At 35.1% G+C, this 14,725-nt stretch overlaps 2 protein-coding genes across 2 annotated transcripts; one reads left to right on the top strand and one right to left on the bottom strand.

The window, feature by feature from the left end:
• Positions 1 to 998: 998 nt before the first annotated feature.
• LOC142546945 (acyl-CoA-binding domain-containing protein 4-like) lies at positions 999 to 10,464 on the bottom strand. Its single transcript, XM_075654940.1, has 18 exons — positions 10,225 to 10,464; positions 9,479 to 9,549; positions 8,830 to 8,893; positions 8,679 to 8,750; positions 8,079 to 8,273; positions 7,923 to 8,000; positions 7,660 to 7,749; positions 7,489 to 7,558; positions 6,971 to 7,032; positions 6,515 to 6,654; positions 6,074 to 6,200; positions 5,851 to 5,965; positions 4,435 to 4,523; positions 3,634 to 3,717; positions 3,344 to 3,529; positions 2,416 to 2,571; positions 1,603 to 1,662; positions 999 to 1,492 (listed from the first exon to the last, which is right to left on the bottom strand). The coding sequence occupies exons 1-18, from the start codon at positions 10,396 to 10,398 to the stop codon at positions 1,304 to 1,306; spliced, it is 2,022 nt and encodes a 673-aa protein (XP_075511055.1). The 5' UTR covers positions 10,399 to 10,464; the 3' UTR covers positions 999 to 1,303.
• A 1,724-nt stretch (positions 10,465 to 12,188) lies between these two features.
• On the top strand, positions 12,189 to 14,714 carry LOC142546944 (haloacid dehalogenase-like hydrolase domain-containing protein Sgpp). The gene is made up of 5 exons (XM_075654939.1): positions 12,189 to 12,366; positions 13,276 to 13,390; positions 13,552 to 13,703; positions 13,800 to 14,061; positions 14,328 to 14,714. Exons 1-5 carry the CDS (start codon positions 12,323 to 12,325, stop codon positions 14,496 to 14,498), a joined length of 744 nt encoding a protein of 247 aa, XP_075511054.1. The 5' UTR covers positions 12,189 to 12,322; the 3' UTR covers positions 14,499 to 14,714.
• The last annotated feature ends 11 nt before the right edge of the window (positions 14,715 to 14,725 follow it).

Here is a 14,725-nt window from a genome sequence, read left to right as displayed (position 1 = left end):
AATTCAATTGAGTATAGTACTATGAAAGAAAATAGAGACGAATGAAAGAATGGGTGAACTTTTCTAACCACTTCACTTTTTTACTATTCTTAAAGCTCAGCAATAGTGACCAAGTAAATAATTATAAACATGATTTAGAGTGTGTGTGCGTGCGTGTGAAGAGAAAAACTTAAAGATTCGCACATGTTTCACCCATCCGTGCTCTCCATTAATTTTAAAAATTAATTCTTATGTATGAAGAGAAGGTTGGATCCATTTTTTAGTAACAAAGCCGATTACATATAAAAATATAATAACTTCATTTATTTTAATTAATATATCATATTATTCATTTTTTTTAAACGTTTATATTATAAAAAAAATTTCAGACTTTTCTTAATCTTATCCCTAGTCATTAGGGTGAAAAACCTCATACCATCCAACCTGCGAACCAAAGCGCATTCTTAATATTTCGCTTAGACGCTCCGCCTGATAGCCCCTAGGAACCTTGGTGCCTGGGTCCCCAGGGATTTTTTGGGTAATCTGTTCCCATGCCGCAAACAGTCAAATCTGAACCTTGTTGAGTCTGATGAAATGATTCATTAGGCTCGATTTGTCTTACACCCCAATATCCAAAAAACACTATATGCAAACAAATGAAATGAGTTAAAATATATATTTTCAAATTTGAAACCTAAATCACTCTTTTAAATTACATAACATCATATTTTTCTAACACTGGTATTTCAAAAATTCTTTCAGAGCTCTTATTTTGAAATAACACGTTAATTAGGCGGTCTAAGAAAATTTAAGAAAAAGAGATATAAGCAATTGGGTGTAAATGCATACTTACCATTCTGACAAGTTAAAAAGTGCTGGCTTTCACACATGTTTTACTAGTCTAATATCAGATTTGATATGATGCCACCACCGACTTTTGCGAGAGAATAAAGGGCAATTTACCCTTATTTACACATACGAAACGCAGTTGTTGCTACAGGTATCGGGGGGAAAAAGAATTACAATAAATCACTCACTTATATTCGATGAATACTTTTACCTAGCAGATTTATATTTTATATGTATTTCCTCTCAAATAATCCCAGTTTGGGTATACATAGTTTCATGAGTAATCACTGAATAAAATGTAAATGGTATACAACACTGACCTATTTTATGCACCTACGCAGCTCCATCTACAACATGAATGATCAATTCCTATATGCTCTACAACGAAAAGGAATATTATAAGTATATTTAAGGAGAACTTCAAACAATGTATCCCAAACCTAGGGATCGATGTGCATTGCTATTTAGGTAACACTCAAGCATCGTCGACCTTATGCTCAGGTGGTGTTCCAGCAAGCCACCCCCATACACCAGCTGAGTTACGCCTTTCTTTTGCATATAAAGCAGCTTGTTCAGAAGCAGCTTTCTGTCGCTGGAGGATTTCAAGTTCCTTCTGTAAGGTGTCCATCGTTAGTAGCTTCTGCCGTAGCTCGGCAACATCTACCTGTAAGTTCAAGACATAAGAATTAGCAGGAAAGAAATCCCATTTAGGAAAGTAAGATTTACAAAGTAAATATGTGCCTAAGAAATTGGTATTACTTCATGTACACACACCTCAAGTTTGAAACACCTAGATTGTTCCGCAGCAAGTTGACCTCTCACAGACTGGAGTTCCTGCGACATCATGTGCACTTTTTCAGGACATTAATTATACAGACCAGTAACATTGGCATACTTATGCAAAAGCTTCAGTATGATATAATAGATTGTTGAAAAATATTTCATTATGAAAAATGTCTTTCCAGATTCGTGCGCACAAAACCTTCGGTTGATACCCATCAACTCAATAAATGCTTTTGGTAAAAAACCCAAAGGGCCAGATCATTGCTAAAACACTGGGCACACAAACTTATCAAATCAAAAACCATCTTATGCCCAAATATTCTGCAGTTGGTTTCCAGTAAGTAAACATAGAGCTAAAAATTTACGAAAATGCTAATTTCTTAACATAATCTAGAAGCACTCAGGTAGTTTTAAAAGAAGGATGCCATGGTAGATTTCAGCAACTCACAATCCCTTAAATGCATAATGCATAGGGACCTAGAATATCGAGTTTGGGGTTACAATTCATTGGTTTTGTGCAATTGTAAAACAACTCTTCGTACCAATCATATGGCTGCCCTAAAATTAACGCAATAATACATCGAAAGCAGCCAATACCTAAAGAAGCAATATACAATAATGAAGCAATATGCAATAATAAAGCAGCCCATTACCTAAAGACGTAAATTTCAAGTGTAAATTGTACAAATCTGATGAATGACCTCGAGTTCTCTAGTCCATGCCCAACATGGATTTTAGCTTTTTCTTTAATAAAGAAACATTGTACTATTTTCACTAGACATGATTGATAAAGCAAGAGAGTACCTTGTACAGATCTGTGTTTCGAGTTTCTATTTTTGTCAACTCTGTTTTCAGCTGTAGTGCCTGCAATTTCTCCTTTGCGAGAGAAGACTCTAGTTCTTCTTTCTCTGCTTCAAGGGATGAAAGATGACAAGTGTTTCTTTCTTCAATCTTGGTAATCTGTGGAAGAAAAACATACACGCTATATTTTTTAGAGGGGCCATACAGTAATCAGATCTCTATGACTATTGCATGAGCACCCAAAGTTTCCCCAGCTGCTCTCAAGAAAGTTAAAGTCAATTCGCTTTGCAGCAATAAACATTGCAAGCATTAGTTTGGATACAAGTAAAGGGGCATAAGTAAAGAGGCAAAGGAATGTAATAATAACACGAACCAATTAAATGAAATCTAAAAGTTTTAGCAGTAAAAAAAACATTTTACTTCTTTATTCAGTAAATGATTTTTTTGAAATTATAAAAACCCTAGTCCAAACTGTCAGAACAACATTAAAAAAACCTAATAGAACCGGTGCTCAGTTCCTTTTTTATAATTCAATGTTTCATATATTAAATACCATATATTACTTGATATACATGTCATGACTGCATAGAGTGGACAATTTAGCAAGTAACACCATACAACAAAAAATTTGTCAAATAATTGATTTAGCAGGTGATGTCGATTAACACAGAAAGAAGGATATTAATGATCATGGTTTTCCACTCTAAATTAGAAAAAGTAAAAGTTTAGACATCGGATATGTATACATATTGTTTACTCATCAACAGAACCAAAACAAATTGTGAACTTTAAATACACAAGAGCATAGCTTACATTTTATTAGGAATTCAATATTGAGCAATAATACTCTCTAAATAAGTATCAAGACGATGACCATGAATAAGGCAACCAGAGAATAGGTCAAGGAAAATAATTGTGCAATGATACTTACACTTAGCTCTGAATCAACATTATCCATCACAATTTCTTTGATTTTTCTTTCTTGGCCTGCCTCATATTCAGATTCCACATCTCTGGTAGCATTTGTCACATTTTGAACAGCTGAGACACTATCTGGCACTGGTGTTTCCATCTTTGATTGTAAGGTTGACTTATGACTTGGTTTAAGTACATTGACCTAAAGGCAATAGGCAAAGGCATAGTTAGGATCTGAAGAAACTCAATTCCTTCCGATGCAAAAAAAAAAAAGAGAGAGAGAGAAAAGTAAAGGGCTACTCAGACCTCATTGTTGTACTTCCCGTTGTATCCTCCAAATGAGACCAGGATATCTTCATTGCTATAGGAACTCAGGACCAAACTTAAGCCCTAAAAAAATTATAAAACTAGTGCAGTCATAAACAACTAGGGTTGAAGTAATTATTAAAATGAACAGCCATCCATTCATGATAACAAGGTCTTATCAAATCTATTGACAGCCAAGTGAAATTAATCAACGAACATTATAATCAATCAAAATCCTTCCCACAAATCATGCCACCCTTAATATAAAGAGATGCATTCCTCACTGTAAATAAAAGAGCTATTGTCTATAGTAAATTGCTTCATTCAATATCGAATAAAAGCTAAAATAAAGTCATTGTGTGCATTAGTACAGAATAGACTGTCATCTAAACTGAATCAGGGTCGAGAACAAAGAAAAAAATTTAGGAAGCACTGACGACAATGGCAATCTAAAAAGATAATTTTTTTTAAGGGTTCAAAATCGTGCAAGAAAAGTAAGGACAAGGAATGGACAAAGAGAATCGACAAACTAACAAAAGTTAATGAGTGATATCAGGCAACAAATGATCTACCCATACATGTTTACTCATCAGGTGAGTGAATGGCATGCTTGCACTATTAATGATGCTTACATTCTGACTCTACTGAATGCATTCAAGAGGACAAGACTCAGATGATTTAAGTTATCCACACCATTGTTCGGTGTCATACAAAGATAATGCATTGACAAGTATGTAATAAATATGGCACATGAGATCAAGTTTTTTCAGGTCCGTACTAATGTTTTCCCATGTGAAGTACCTCGCTAGCAAGAGGAACAGGTCCTTGAACAATAGTTACAACCGACCACACCAGTGTAGACATGTTAAGTACAACTGTTTCACTAACTCCTGCAAATGCAATAAAAATTGGGAAACCCAATGAGTACCTCAAAACAAGTTGAACGTATCTCACACAAGCAAAATTTAAAAACAATACTTATAATCAGGTATAGCATACATCCAAAAAAATAACGGACTCCTTGTTGGAAGCACGTGCAAAAATAAGAATTGATCCATAACATGGATACTCAAGCAGGAAGTAAATGTATTAGATAACTGAAATCTCAAACTTACTGAATATCTAGCAAAAGTATTAGATAACTGAAATCTCAAACTTACTGAATATCTTAATAACAAGAATGTGCATCAATTCAAACCAGAAAACATGCTCGTTCTGGTAACTGCCAGCAGAACCATAGATATTGAAGGCACAAGGCAAATTAATGTGCACATTACCCTAGAGCTTGAACTCTCATTCCTTGTTGAAGTGAAACACAAGTAATAACTATTGACCTTTTGGAAGTTTGATTTATGACAGTATTGTGGCATATACCATCAAATATGTGCTTTGCAAACCTTTGAAAAATAAAAAAAGAAATATCATCCAATACACAAATAAATATGAATGACTATTACATTAAAATTTCTCTTAAAATTTGCAATGCTTTCTTTTAATTCACACTTAACATGCGTGGCTGTGCCAATTCTTTAAAGCTCGCCAAGACACTTGCTCAAGGCCTTGGCACACTCCCCAGTGAAGGGCTGCCCCCTAGGTGCAGGGGCTGTGTTTTGGGCCTAGGTGCTAGATGAATACTTATAAGCGAAAGTGCAAATGTGAAAAAATATATAGAAATCTATTGCAATGAAAACAAAGTTACAAGACTCAATTGAAAAAATGTATATTTTAAGTGTGGAATGCAAGAGGCTAGAGATACTAGAAGAAACCAGAGATGACACTACTTGGCTCTAGCACATCCATTCTATTATTCTTTTCCTTTATGCCCAATTTTAACTTATACTCTTCAAACTTGGAAAGGTCTTGAATTAAATACTACCCCCGTTTTTCAACAAACTTCATCATAAGGTGATATTCAAAAGCCATGTGTAACGAAAAAGAAGGAAAAGAAAAAAATGATGAGTTTGAACAAAAGGGAAAACACTGTATAAAGATAATGTTGGTCGGTTGACCCCAGATTGCGTGGTTCAAAAATTCTTTGAGGCATTGGACATGCTATACGGAAACACATGGAAGTCCCTGTGCTTCAAGAAGTCTTAACACTTTCATACATGACCAAGTGTATACAAAGCATACATGATACACTCAAAGACCAAGTCCGAACATAAATAAGCTGTCAAATTTTTTATTTCTGAAACTAAATTAGGAATAGAATCTTACCACCCTTATTGTCTCCTCCACCAACAATGAACCAATTATCTCCAACAGTCACACCTGCATGGCCAGCACGAGGACTAGGTATCTCGCCCTGTTGTGTTGGTCTTGACCATTCCATCTACCCCCATCAAATTCAGAACGTGATGCATAGATAGAAACTTCATGAAAACCAGAAATTCATTTGGATTGGACCATGCAAGTTATGTAATTAAATAATTTATCTCACAGTTTGAAGATCAAGCACATGAAGATCATTAAAGCAGGTAGCAAGTGAGCCCCCACCAAAGATTAGAAGGTAACGATCTGCATGTACGGCAGCAGCATGATCAGACCTTGGAGTAGGCGGCACTCCCCTATGAAATTGGAAGCAATTAGAAGTAAATAAATGCAAAAAGTTGTCGCCGTACTAATTTGTTTTGAGTATTTGTTTCTAATACTGATACAGATTCATGGTAAAATGAAAAATTATCATACTAATACTACTTAAAGGCCTCATGCATTCAAAATATCCATAATAAACAAGAGGGGATGGAACAAATCTTTTAGAACATCAGTTTCTTTGAGTCTTAAGCCCTAGCAAGGCAGTTCAAGAATCATCCCGACATACGTATGCAAGTCCGTATGCCAAATAACTTAATTCTCACAATGCAAAAACAAAAGGATTTACACTGTGTCCATTTCATCCCAGGTCATGGTTTCTAAGTCCAGAATGTGCAAGTCATTTAACAGGGATCTTTTTGTATCTTGGCCACCAAATATGACTAGAGTCTTTCCCACCATGGTCACTGACTGCCCTCCACGAGAGACCTACAGAGAATTGACAAACATGCGAAGCGATTTCAATGATAAGAGCTAACTTAAGTTCTTGCCACAAAGTATATAAAACCTTCTTTTCAAAACAATTTCCACACAAACACAAGCATAGACACAGCATAATTCATGACAATCAAGTTCGAGCCATAGGAAAATTGTACATTGACCAAAACTCAGGTCTCATATAACAGGATGTTGATTGAAAAAGAGCTGATATCCACAAGCAACATGCACAAAAGAAGTAGGAATTGTGAAACCATAAATCTCAAAAGACTCTCTTCAAAGATTATCATAGCATAACAGAACTTACCGGAGGCTTTCCATAAGTTTTCAACATCGACCAGGTACAAACTTGCAGATCGAACACCTTAACTGTCCATAAACCAGTAAGGAATTCCTCAGGAAAAAGAGAAATACGTAAAGCATTGACAGACAGCATAAACTAGGATCAAAGTCAGAAAGGCACTTCCAAGACAGATTCTTTAAGATACTAATCATTTGGGAAAAGAAATTTAAATAGAGACAATGCATCAAATTTGTTTAACTAGAATTCCCATGGTTATAAATGGAGATAACATGCATAGAAACTACAAATACACATGAGCAGCATCCACCTTATTATTTTCTTTTCTTAAAAATGTCTCTTCTGATAAACCAAGGTGTCTATTGGATTAAATAATACAAAGAACTAATCGGACAGATGTCTCAGCACATTTCTTTAACATCATAAATTAATTCAGGAGAAATTATCAACAATTAGTGAATTTAAAAATGAAAACAAAATTTTGCACAGAAAATATAAATATGCTCTGTAATAACAACTCAAACCTTGTAATGTTTCAGAAGGGTCCTTGGAATGTCCAGCTACTGAAAGAATCTTATTTTCATTCCATGGTATCTACAGAGATGACGTTGCAAACATGTCACACAAGATAAGAGAATTTCTTACTGGCAATGAACTTTATATCTGATAGATTCAGCTTAAACGTCCAAACCTACCAACACATGCCCAGCACAGGCAGTTGCTATATCATCAGTACCTGCCCGAACTTCAGCTTTGGACCAGGTCCAAGTTCTCAAGTTCAGAACCTATACCCCAACGAGAAAAATAAAGTTATACCTTCAGAAACCTCAAAGAGATCGACATAGCACAATATAATCCTTGGTTGTCGGGACAGTTAATTACACAGGAATCCGTAGTCATTGATATAAAGTTACAGGACGTGTAGCAAGAACATAAACAATATTCAAAATGCCAAAACCTGGAGATCATTGAGGTAACGACCACTGTTGTTTCCACCAAATACGTACATCTTGTCACCAAAAACTGCTGCTCCATGCTGTAAATGTAATCAATACTTACAACTAAAGAAGAGCATAAACATATGTGTATGATAGGAAAACGAAAGACTTAACACCTCATATCGAACTTTTGGTCGTGAGCCAGACACTGGAGGTGTGACCCATTTGTCATATACAGTAACCGCTCCAAGGCTTTCGGATACAATATCTTTATCCTGGATTTCTGAACGATTGCCATTTTCAGCAAGAATAGTCTTTGTCTCAGGAAAATTAGTTCCATCTTCATAAACCACTGCAACTTCTGGTACATGCTGAGCATAAAAAAATTATAAATCAGAGAAGAGGTAGCTTTGAAGCAAACTCCAGGATAGTATGGAAGAGGTGCAGGAATGCTGTTCACTTGTAATTGAGGTATTTCTAAATAATTAGAAAAAAATTCCCCTTTCACACATGTGAGCAAACACACAGATGAAGTGGCAGAATTGATTCAAGGTATCCATGCAAGTATTTGAAAACTAAAATGTAGAAATGAGTAGATAATGACACTTCATGTTTTCTGAATGACGATTCATTTCTAATTGATAACTAGACATGCTTACCACAATTTTGTGACAACAAAATCAATAATTAAATATCACAGAAACCTTTGAAAATAGAAGAAACAGGCAACTAGAATTCTTAAGAGATGGCAGAAAATTCATAGCATGGCAACTCACAATCAACTCAACATTTACAGCAGGCTCTGACACCAAGTTTGACACTCTCGAATACCACCCTGGATCTTCTTCCTGTTAAATATCAGAGTTCAGATGGATACAAGATGTTATTAAAAAGTACCACTTTAACACAGTACAAAAATGTACTAACCTCCAAGATTTTAACGAAAAGGCGCATTGCCTCTGTGGAAGCCATGTTTCCAAGTCCATTCCAACTTCAAGGGATTAAAAAAAAGCAAATTCAATGAAATTTGTGGCAGCACTAAGAAAAAATCAAAATACACACTCAAATAAAATCTGATGGAAGCCACTAATCTGAAACAAAACTAGGAACAAGCTCATAAACAACGCAGCATCAAAAGTCATGAATATCCATTGTATACAACCTTGGTGCCACCAGTGACAGAATTTTATTCTCACTTCATTCAATTAACTCTAGCTAGTACATGTACAAATATGTAGCTTAATCCAAAAGCATGGAGTCGTACCAATTGTCCGACGACTATGATAAATATTGGTAAGTAGAAATTTTTCCTGATAGTTGTGAGCTAGCAATCTTGATTATGCTAATGATGAGTTCATGCTAATATGCTAAATGTCGGTATTCCTTCCAAATTCGGTTCGATGTGTCACTTTTCATTCTCAGTATTGCCTATAAAGTGTATATAGACCAATAGTTCTATTAACTATAACATGCAAATGATGAAGAGTTGTTGGCTTGTCACCAACCAAAAAATGAAAAAACTCAAAACCATGCATAATAAGTAGATTTCAATTTTCATCAAGGTTAAAAACAGAACCTTGTCCATTTGCTTTGCTCGATGGGACTCCAACCTCTAGGTTTAGGAATGTTGCAAGGCCCCAGAGTTGCCTGAGACCATCGAAAGACATCAGTCTTCGTACTTAAAGGCAAGCAAAAAGACTGAGCATATTAAATAAATAATCTAGACAAGTCAGCAATCATGATATTGACCGCTCTTTAGGTGACAAAAAACGCTAAAAGTCCTTCAATTTTACGGACGTGTAACTTTAGAAACAATTCTTATGCTTTCTGGGTAAACTAAAAATAAACCAAAAATAAAAAATGGGGAAGATCAAGAAAATTTTAAAACATAAGCATTGGTCATATGTGCTAAAAATCAGCATGAAGAGCATGCTTCAACTTTAAAGTATCCGACAAACATACAAAACTAAGAATTAATCGTACAACAACAGTAAAGCATGCTGGTGTCGGTAAAAATGTGAAAATAACGTCAGTTTTATAAATTTACTATCGCTCGTACATCCTACAAATCACAATGGAATAAAGAAATTTCAAGGATCCGGTGGTAAAGCAGGTGGAATTGAGCAAACTAGGATGAAAGTGGTGTTGACATTGGAATCATCACAATTCTAAACCTTCTAGTAAAAAATTCACGAGCTGGACTATATACATGCGGATCGAACCATAATTGAATGAATTCAAGGAGAACTAAACAACTCGTTTGAGCTGAAATGCAGGTGAAAATGTAAAAAATAAATAAATTTGGCGGCGATGCGCAAACACCTGCTGATGGAGAGCGTATAGGAGAAGAGCCGCATCGTTTGAGAACTTGGAGATGACGCCTTCAGCGGCGGAATTCGGAGATCCGCCGAAGCCAACGTAGGTCGCCGCCGCATAGAATCTCCCTGGGTAAGACAGGCCGGAATGCGCTCTTGCCATCGTTGCCGCAGCAGACATTGACGCGTTTCCGGATTCGGATTGTGAATGATCTCGGATTTGTCAAGGAACAGCGTTAATTAAAAACGGTAATATGGATTAATTTTGGGTCCACAAAAAAGGAATGCGTATGCATTTTTTATTCCTGATTGTTTTTATTTATTTATTTATTTATATATTTAACCATTTTTCGTTATTTGTCGTCGGATCGGTGCTGCACGCGGGTAAAAAAAACTAAATCTCTTCAACTTATTTCCATTTAAATTTTCCACTCTTGTCAATCAAAGCTTAATTTAAGCTCTCCATTTTATTTAAAAATTTTCAAAATCATCATACATCTCTTTTTTTGTACGTGATGCCGTAATACCTATCAAGTATAATATCTATCGAGTTTGTCCAGAGACATAATTATGCAAAGTTTTCAACATATATACTTCTCATCATTATTCCGAATAATAAATTAAACATTTTACTTCTTTGACAAGAACGTCGTCGAGTTGTATACATCTGGTTTTACAGATTGCTCCTCACAACTTAACACACAGTCGCAACATATGGTTCCTGACGTAGATCTTTTCAACAATACTTAGTAATATCTACATTGTTCTCTTTTTGGTGTGAGCTTTATAAGAACTATTGTTCACAATTATCACTTACATCTATATATAATACAATATCATCTCCATCCCGAGGATTAACTATTTTCGGGTGATTTTGCACTATTTTAATTGTAATAACCATTTTGTGTGTTCTTTTATCCATAAGAATCTTGCAACCTTATTTAGTATCAAAATATTATGTTTTATATTGTTCATATAATATCCCTACTGAGATGTATATCGAGAATGATCTAGTGATCATTTGATTTTGCACATTCTATCATTTGTCATGAATTTCATTTCATTTTCTAGATGTTTCCAAAATTTGTGCTCCTCGAGAAACTCTAACCCTAAATACTAATTGATCTTGTTCTTTTTATGGAATTCCTCTTATATGAACTTCTAATTCACCAGGTATTGAGCATTATTTGGTAAGTTTCTATTATAGGTTGTTCCAAATAGTATATAGTATTACAAAGAAATGTATTTCTTTGTTTTATAATATTAAATATTATTTCGACTTCTCTACACCATTCTGGACATCTAAGCTTTTTTATTATTGAAAAAAATTTTATTATCTATCGGGCTTTTTGGACAGAGAGGGTCCCCACATGTGACTTATTATTCTATTTTCTTGAAAATATAGTTTTCTTGAATTCATTTTAAGATTTTGATTTCTTTGTAGAATCGATTTGTCTTAGATCTAAATATATGTTTCAGAAATCTCAATTCTTTCTGGATAAATTGCATGAACAAATTTTCAAAATATTTATGATATTTCAATAAACTCGTTTATAATAAACAATACCGAGTGATGTGCATTAAATAGAGCATATGAATTTGATAAGTAATAGAATATGATCTAATGTTATATTTCTTCAGCATATTTTCTTTGAAATTTTGATATAATGTTAATGCTCAACTCATATCTTCATATGCTAGATTGTAAGTAATTCTCGGGTAAATACTCTTACAATTTTTCTTGCGCATATATTTTTTGATATTGTTTCTGGTATTGTATCTTGAAAATTACCGATTCGTTTATTGCATAGTAGTAATTCTAACATCAGATATATGACATAATTTTAAACTCATCTAATTATAAAAACACGTGCCTCACTCAAGTAGTTTCCAATTTTTTGAAAAAAAAAATCCAAGATGCGTATTCTGAATAGGAAAAGTTCTTTACGAAACCTGAAAAGTAGGGGAATCAAACAAAAAGTTGGCAAATTACTATTTTTAATTCTCACCATGGGCAGCCGACTTTGTTTAAAGTCAGCATTTCATATTTTCATTTCCACCATCACAACCCGTTTGGTTTCAAGAACTTTGAGCCACATTACAAGATGACGATTTCTTCAGGTGAAATTTCAGCTGACACGTCGAGCAGGTGATTAAAGTCCATCCCTTCATCTGTTTCCATGATTTGATTTCGTTTTCGATCTGGGTTTTCTTTCTTCATTATTCGTAGATCGGGATTTGCAGTTTAACTTGTGTATTTATGTGAGGCGATCCTTTAAAAACAAAACTTGGTTTTATGCCTGAGAAATGGTTTTGGCTTGATCATTGTTCTAGGTGATATTTAGATTCATTCGAAACGATCATTTTCTACGAGTCTTGGATTGAATTTCGCGGGATGTTTTTTTCATGACTGTTCTAGATTTTTGGTTTACGAATATGACATTAAGTGAACATGTCATCATCTGCTAGTTTTCGGGAAATACTCTCTCCAGGTGCCCGCCTTGTTGCAACCAATCCCGCTATCTGGTGTGGACCAGGACGGAGGCGGCGGCGGGCCCTCACCTAATATTTTTTTTTTAAAAAAGTCATGCGAATTTGTCTAAAAAAATCAACCTTTTGCACCAACTAAATGTAACGATATACAGGATCTGTTATACAATATATCATCGTTTTTACAGTGTCTGCATGTATCAAAGCCAAAATCTTTATATATATTTTTTCAACACAGTTCATATATGATGATTATCTTTTAGCTTGAAGAAAAGAGATAGTAAGTTAACGAGAGGGGTGAAGCAGGCTAGTGATTCTACTATTATGCCCCAGTTAGTTAAATGCTATATGTATTGAAGTCCGAGTTCGGACATTTATGATTGTGGTTAAGAAACTGAAATTACAAGGGAGGGGAATGAAACTGTGGCTATATAGCCTCATTTCATGTGGTCGTGAAATTGAAATCGTTTGAGTTATTTGTATTTTATTTGGTTGCTTGTTTTTTAGAATCCCAATTGTTCTCATTACATGAGTGAAAGAATTTACTATTCCTTTGTCTGTTAATCAGCACTTGTTCTCTATCGCAACTTGCTCCACTTGAAGCAGTACTCTTTGATATTGATGGCACATTGTGTGACTCGGATCCCCTCCACTATTATGCTTTTCGGGAAATGCTTCAAGAGGTCCAAGTTATTCTTCTTCACTTGTATTAATCCATTTCTTACATGACATGTCTTCTGGTTCTTTTATTATAAGATCGTGGAATGTCAAAGAAATAGATAACTGAATTTTGATCTAGAACTACTTAATTTTGGTATAAACGATACTGATGCTTTCTCAACAGATTGGATTCAATGGTGGTGTTCCAATAACTGAGGATTTTTTTATCGATAATATTTCTGGGAAGCACAATGATGATATTGCTTCAGCCCTTTTTCCAAATGATTTTGAAAGGGGTTTAAAGCTTGTGGATGATAAGGAAGCAATGTTTCGAAGGTTTTTCTTCCCTAGACCCTTCTTCCCCTTCTTCTCTCTTGCTTGATCGAACTCGACTTTTGTCTTAACCTGCATTTTCATTTGGAATGCACGCAGGCTTGTTAAGGAGAAATTGGAACCTGTAAAAGGCTTATATCGGCTCAAGAAATGGATTGAAGATCATAACCTGAAACGAGCTGCAGTAACCAATGCTCCTAGAGCGAATGCTGAATTGATGATCTCAATTCTTGGACTAACAGATTTCTTTCATGCTCTTATTCTTGGAAGTGACTGCGAACATGCAAAACCATTTCCAGACCCCTATTTAAAAGCTGTTGAAGTACTCGAGGTGTCAAAAGAGCATACTTTTATATTTGAGGTTCGAATTCAAACATGCTCCGGGCTCCCCACTCACCCACAACTCTTCCCCACACCACCGCACTCCATTTCTTAGTGCTAAATTAGATATATAAATTTTTCAAAATCTAGGGGCAGTAGGAAACATTTTTTTAAATCTCAGTTATAGCTGTTAAAAAGATTAAGTTGCATAGGAAAGTTTCACAGCATAGGCGTTGGACGCCACAGCTATAACAACCCCATCCCTCCGCCTCTGGTTGCTTGTACTTAATAGAATTGCTTGTTCAGGATTCTGTTTCAGGAATAAAAGCCGGTGTCGCAGCTAGGATGCCTACGATTGGCTTGACAACAAGAAATCCAGCACAACTACTGATGCAGGCGAAGCCTCATTTTCTCATTAAAGATTACGACGAACCAGAACTTTGGACTGCTTTGGACAAACTTGATAAAACTACATAGAGACAACTGTCTAGATTGATATGCAGGGCATGGTTGCGAATATGAACAAGATTGATATACACGACATATAGGTACAATAAAGCCATACGGTGTACTATGAGTTTTGGCTTTCGAATTGTTAACATCACATGGGAATGTTGCCATATTTGTATTTTGAGAAACCTGATCTATAGTAATTTTGGAACAATGTCATTGTTTTACAGTTGACAGAAGCCACTGAGTTTTTT

The sequence above is a fragment of the Primulina tabacum genome, chromosome 5, assembly GCF_025594145.1.
Source record: "Primulina tabacum isolate GXHZ01 chromosome 5, ASM2559414v2, whole genome shotgun sequence".
NCBI lineage: Eukaryota > Viridiplantae > Streptophyta > Magnoliopsida > Lamiales > Gesneriaceae > Primulina > Primulina tabacum.
Note: the sequence above shows the minus strand (reverse complement) of the source record. Positions and strands in the feature narration are given on the sequence as shown.

Bases quoted from the DNA above. Each gene is read 5' to 3' on its own strand.
- LOC142546945 (XM_075654940.1), bottom strand. From the start codon at position 10,398: ATGTCTGCTGCGGCAACGATGGCAAGAGCGCATTCCGGCCTGTCTTAC. The intron at 3,718-4,434 runs GTACTTCACATG...TAATTTTTTTAG, and splicing joins CTGTTCCTCTTGCTAGCGAG to GGCTTAAGTTTGGTCCTGAG. The intron at 2,572-3,343 runs GTAAGTATCATT...TTTCTTCCACAG, and splicing joins ATGTTGATTCAGAGCTAAGT to ATTACCAAGATTGAAGAAAG.
- LOC142546944 (XM_075654939.1), top strand. From the start codon at position 12,323: ATGACGATTTCTTCAGGTGAAATTTCAGCTGACACGTCGAGCAG. The intron at 13,391-13,551 runs GTCCAAGTTATT...CTTTCTCAACAG, and splicing joins TTCGGGAAATGCTTCAAGAG to ATTGGATTCAATGGTGGTGT. The intron at 13,704-13,799 runs GTTTTTCTTCCC...GAATGCACGCAG, and splicing joins AAGGAAGCAATGTTTCGAAG to GCTTGTTAAGGAGAAATTGG.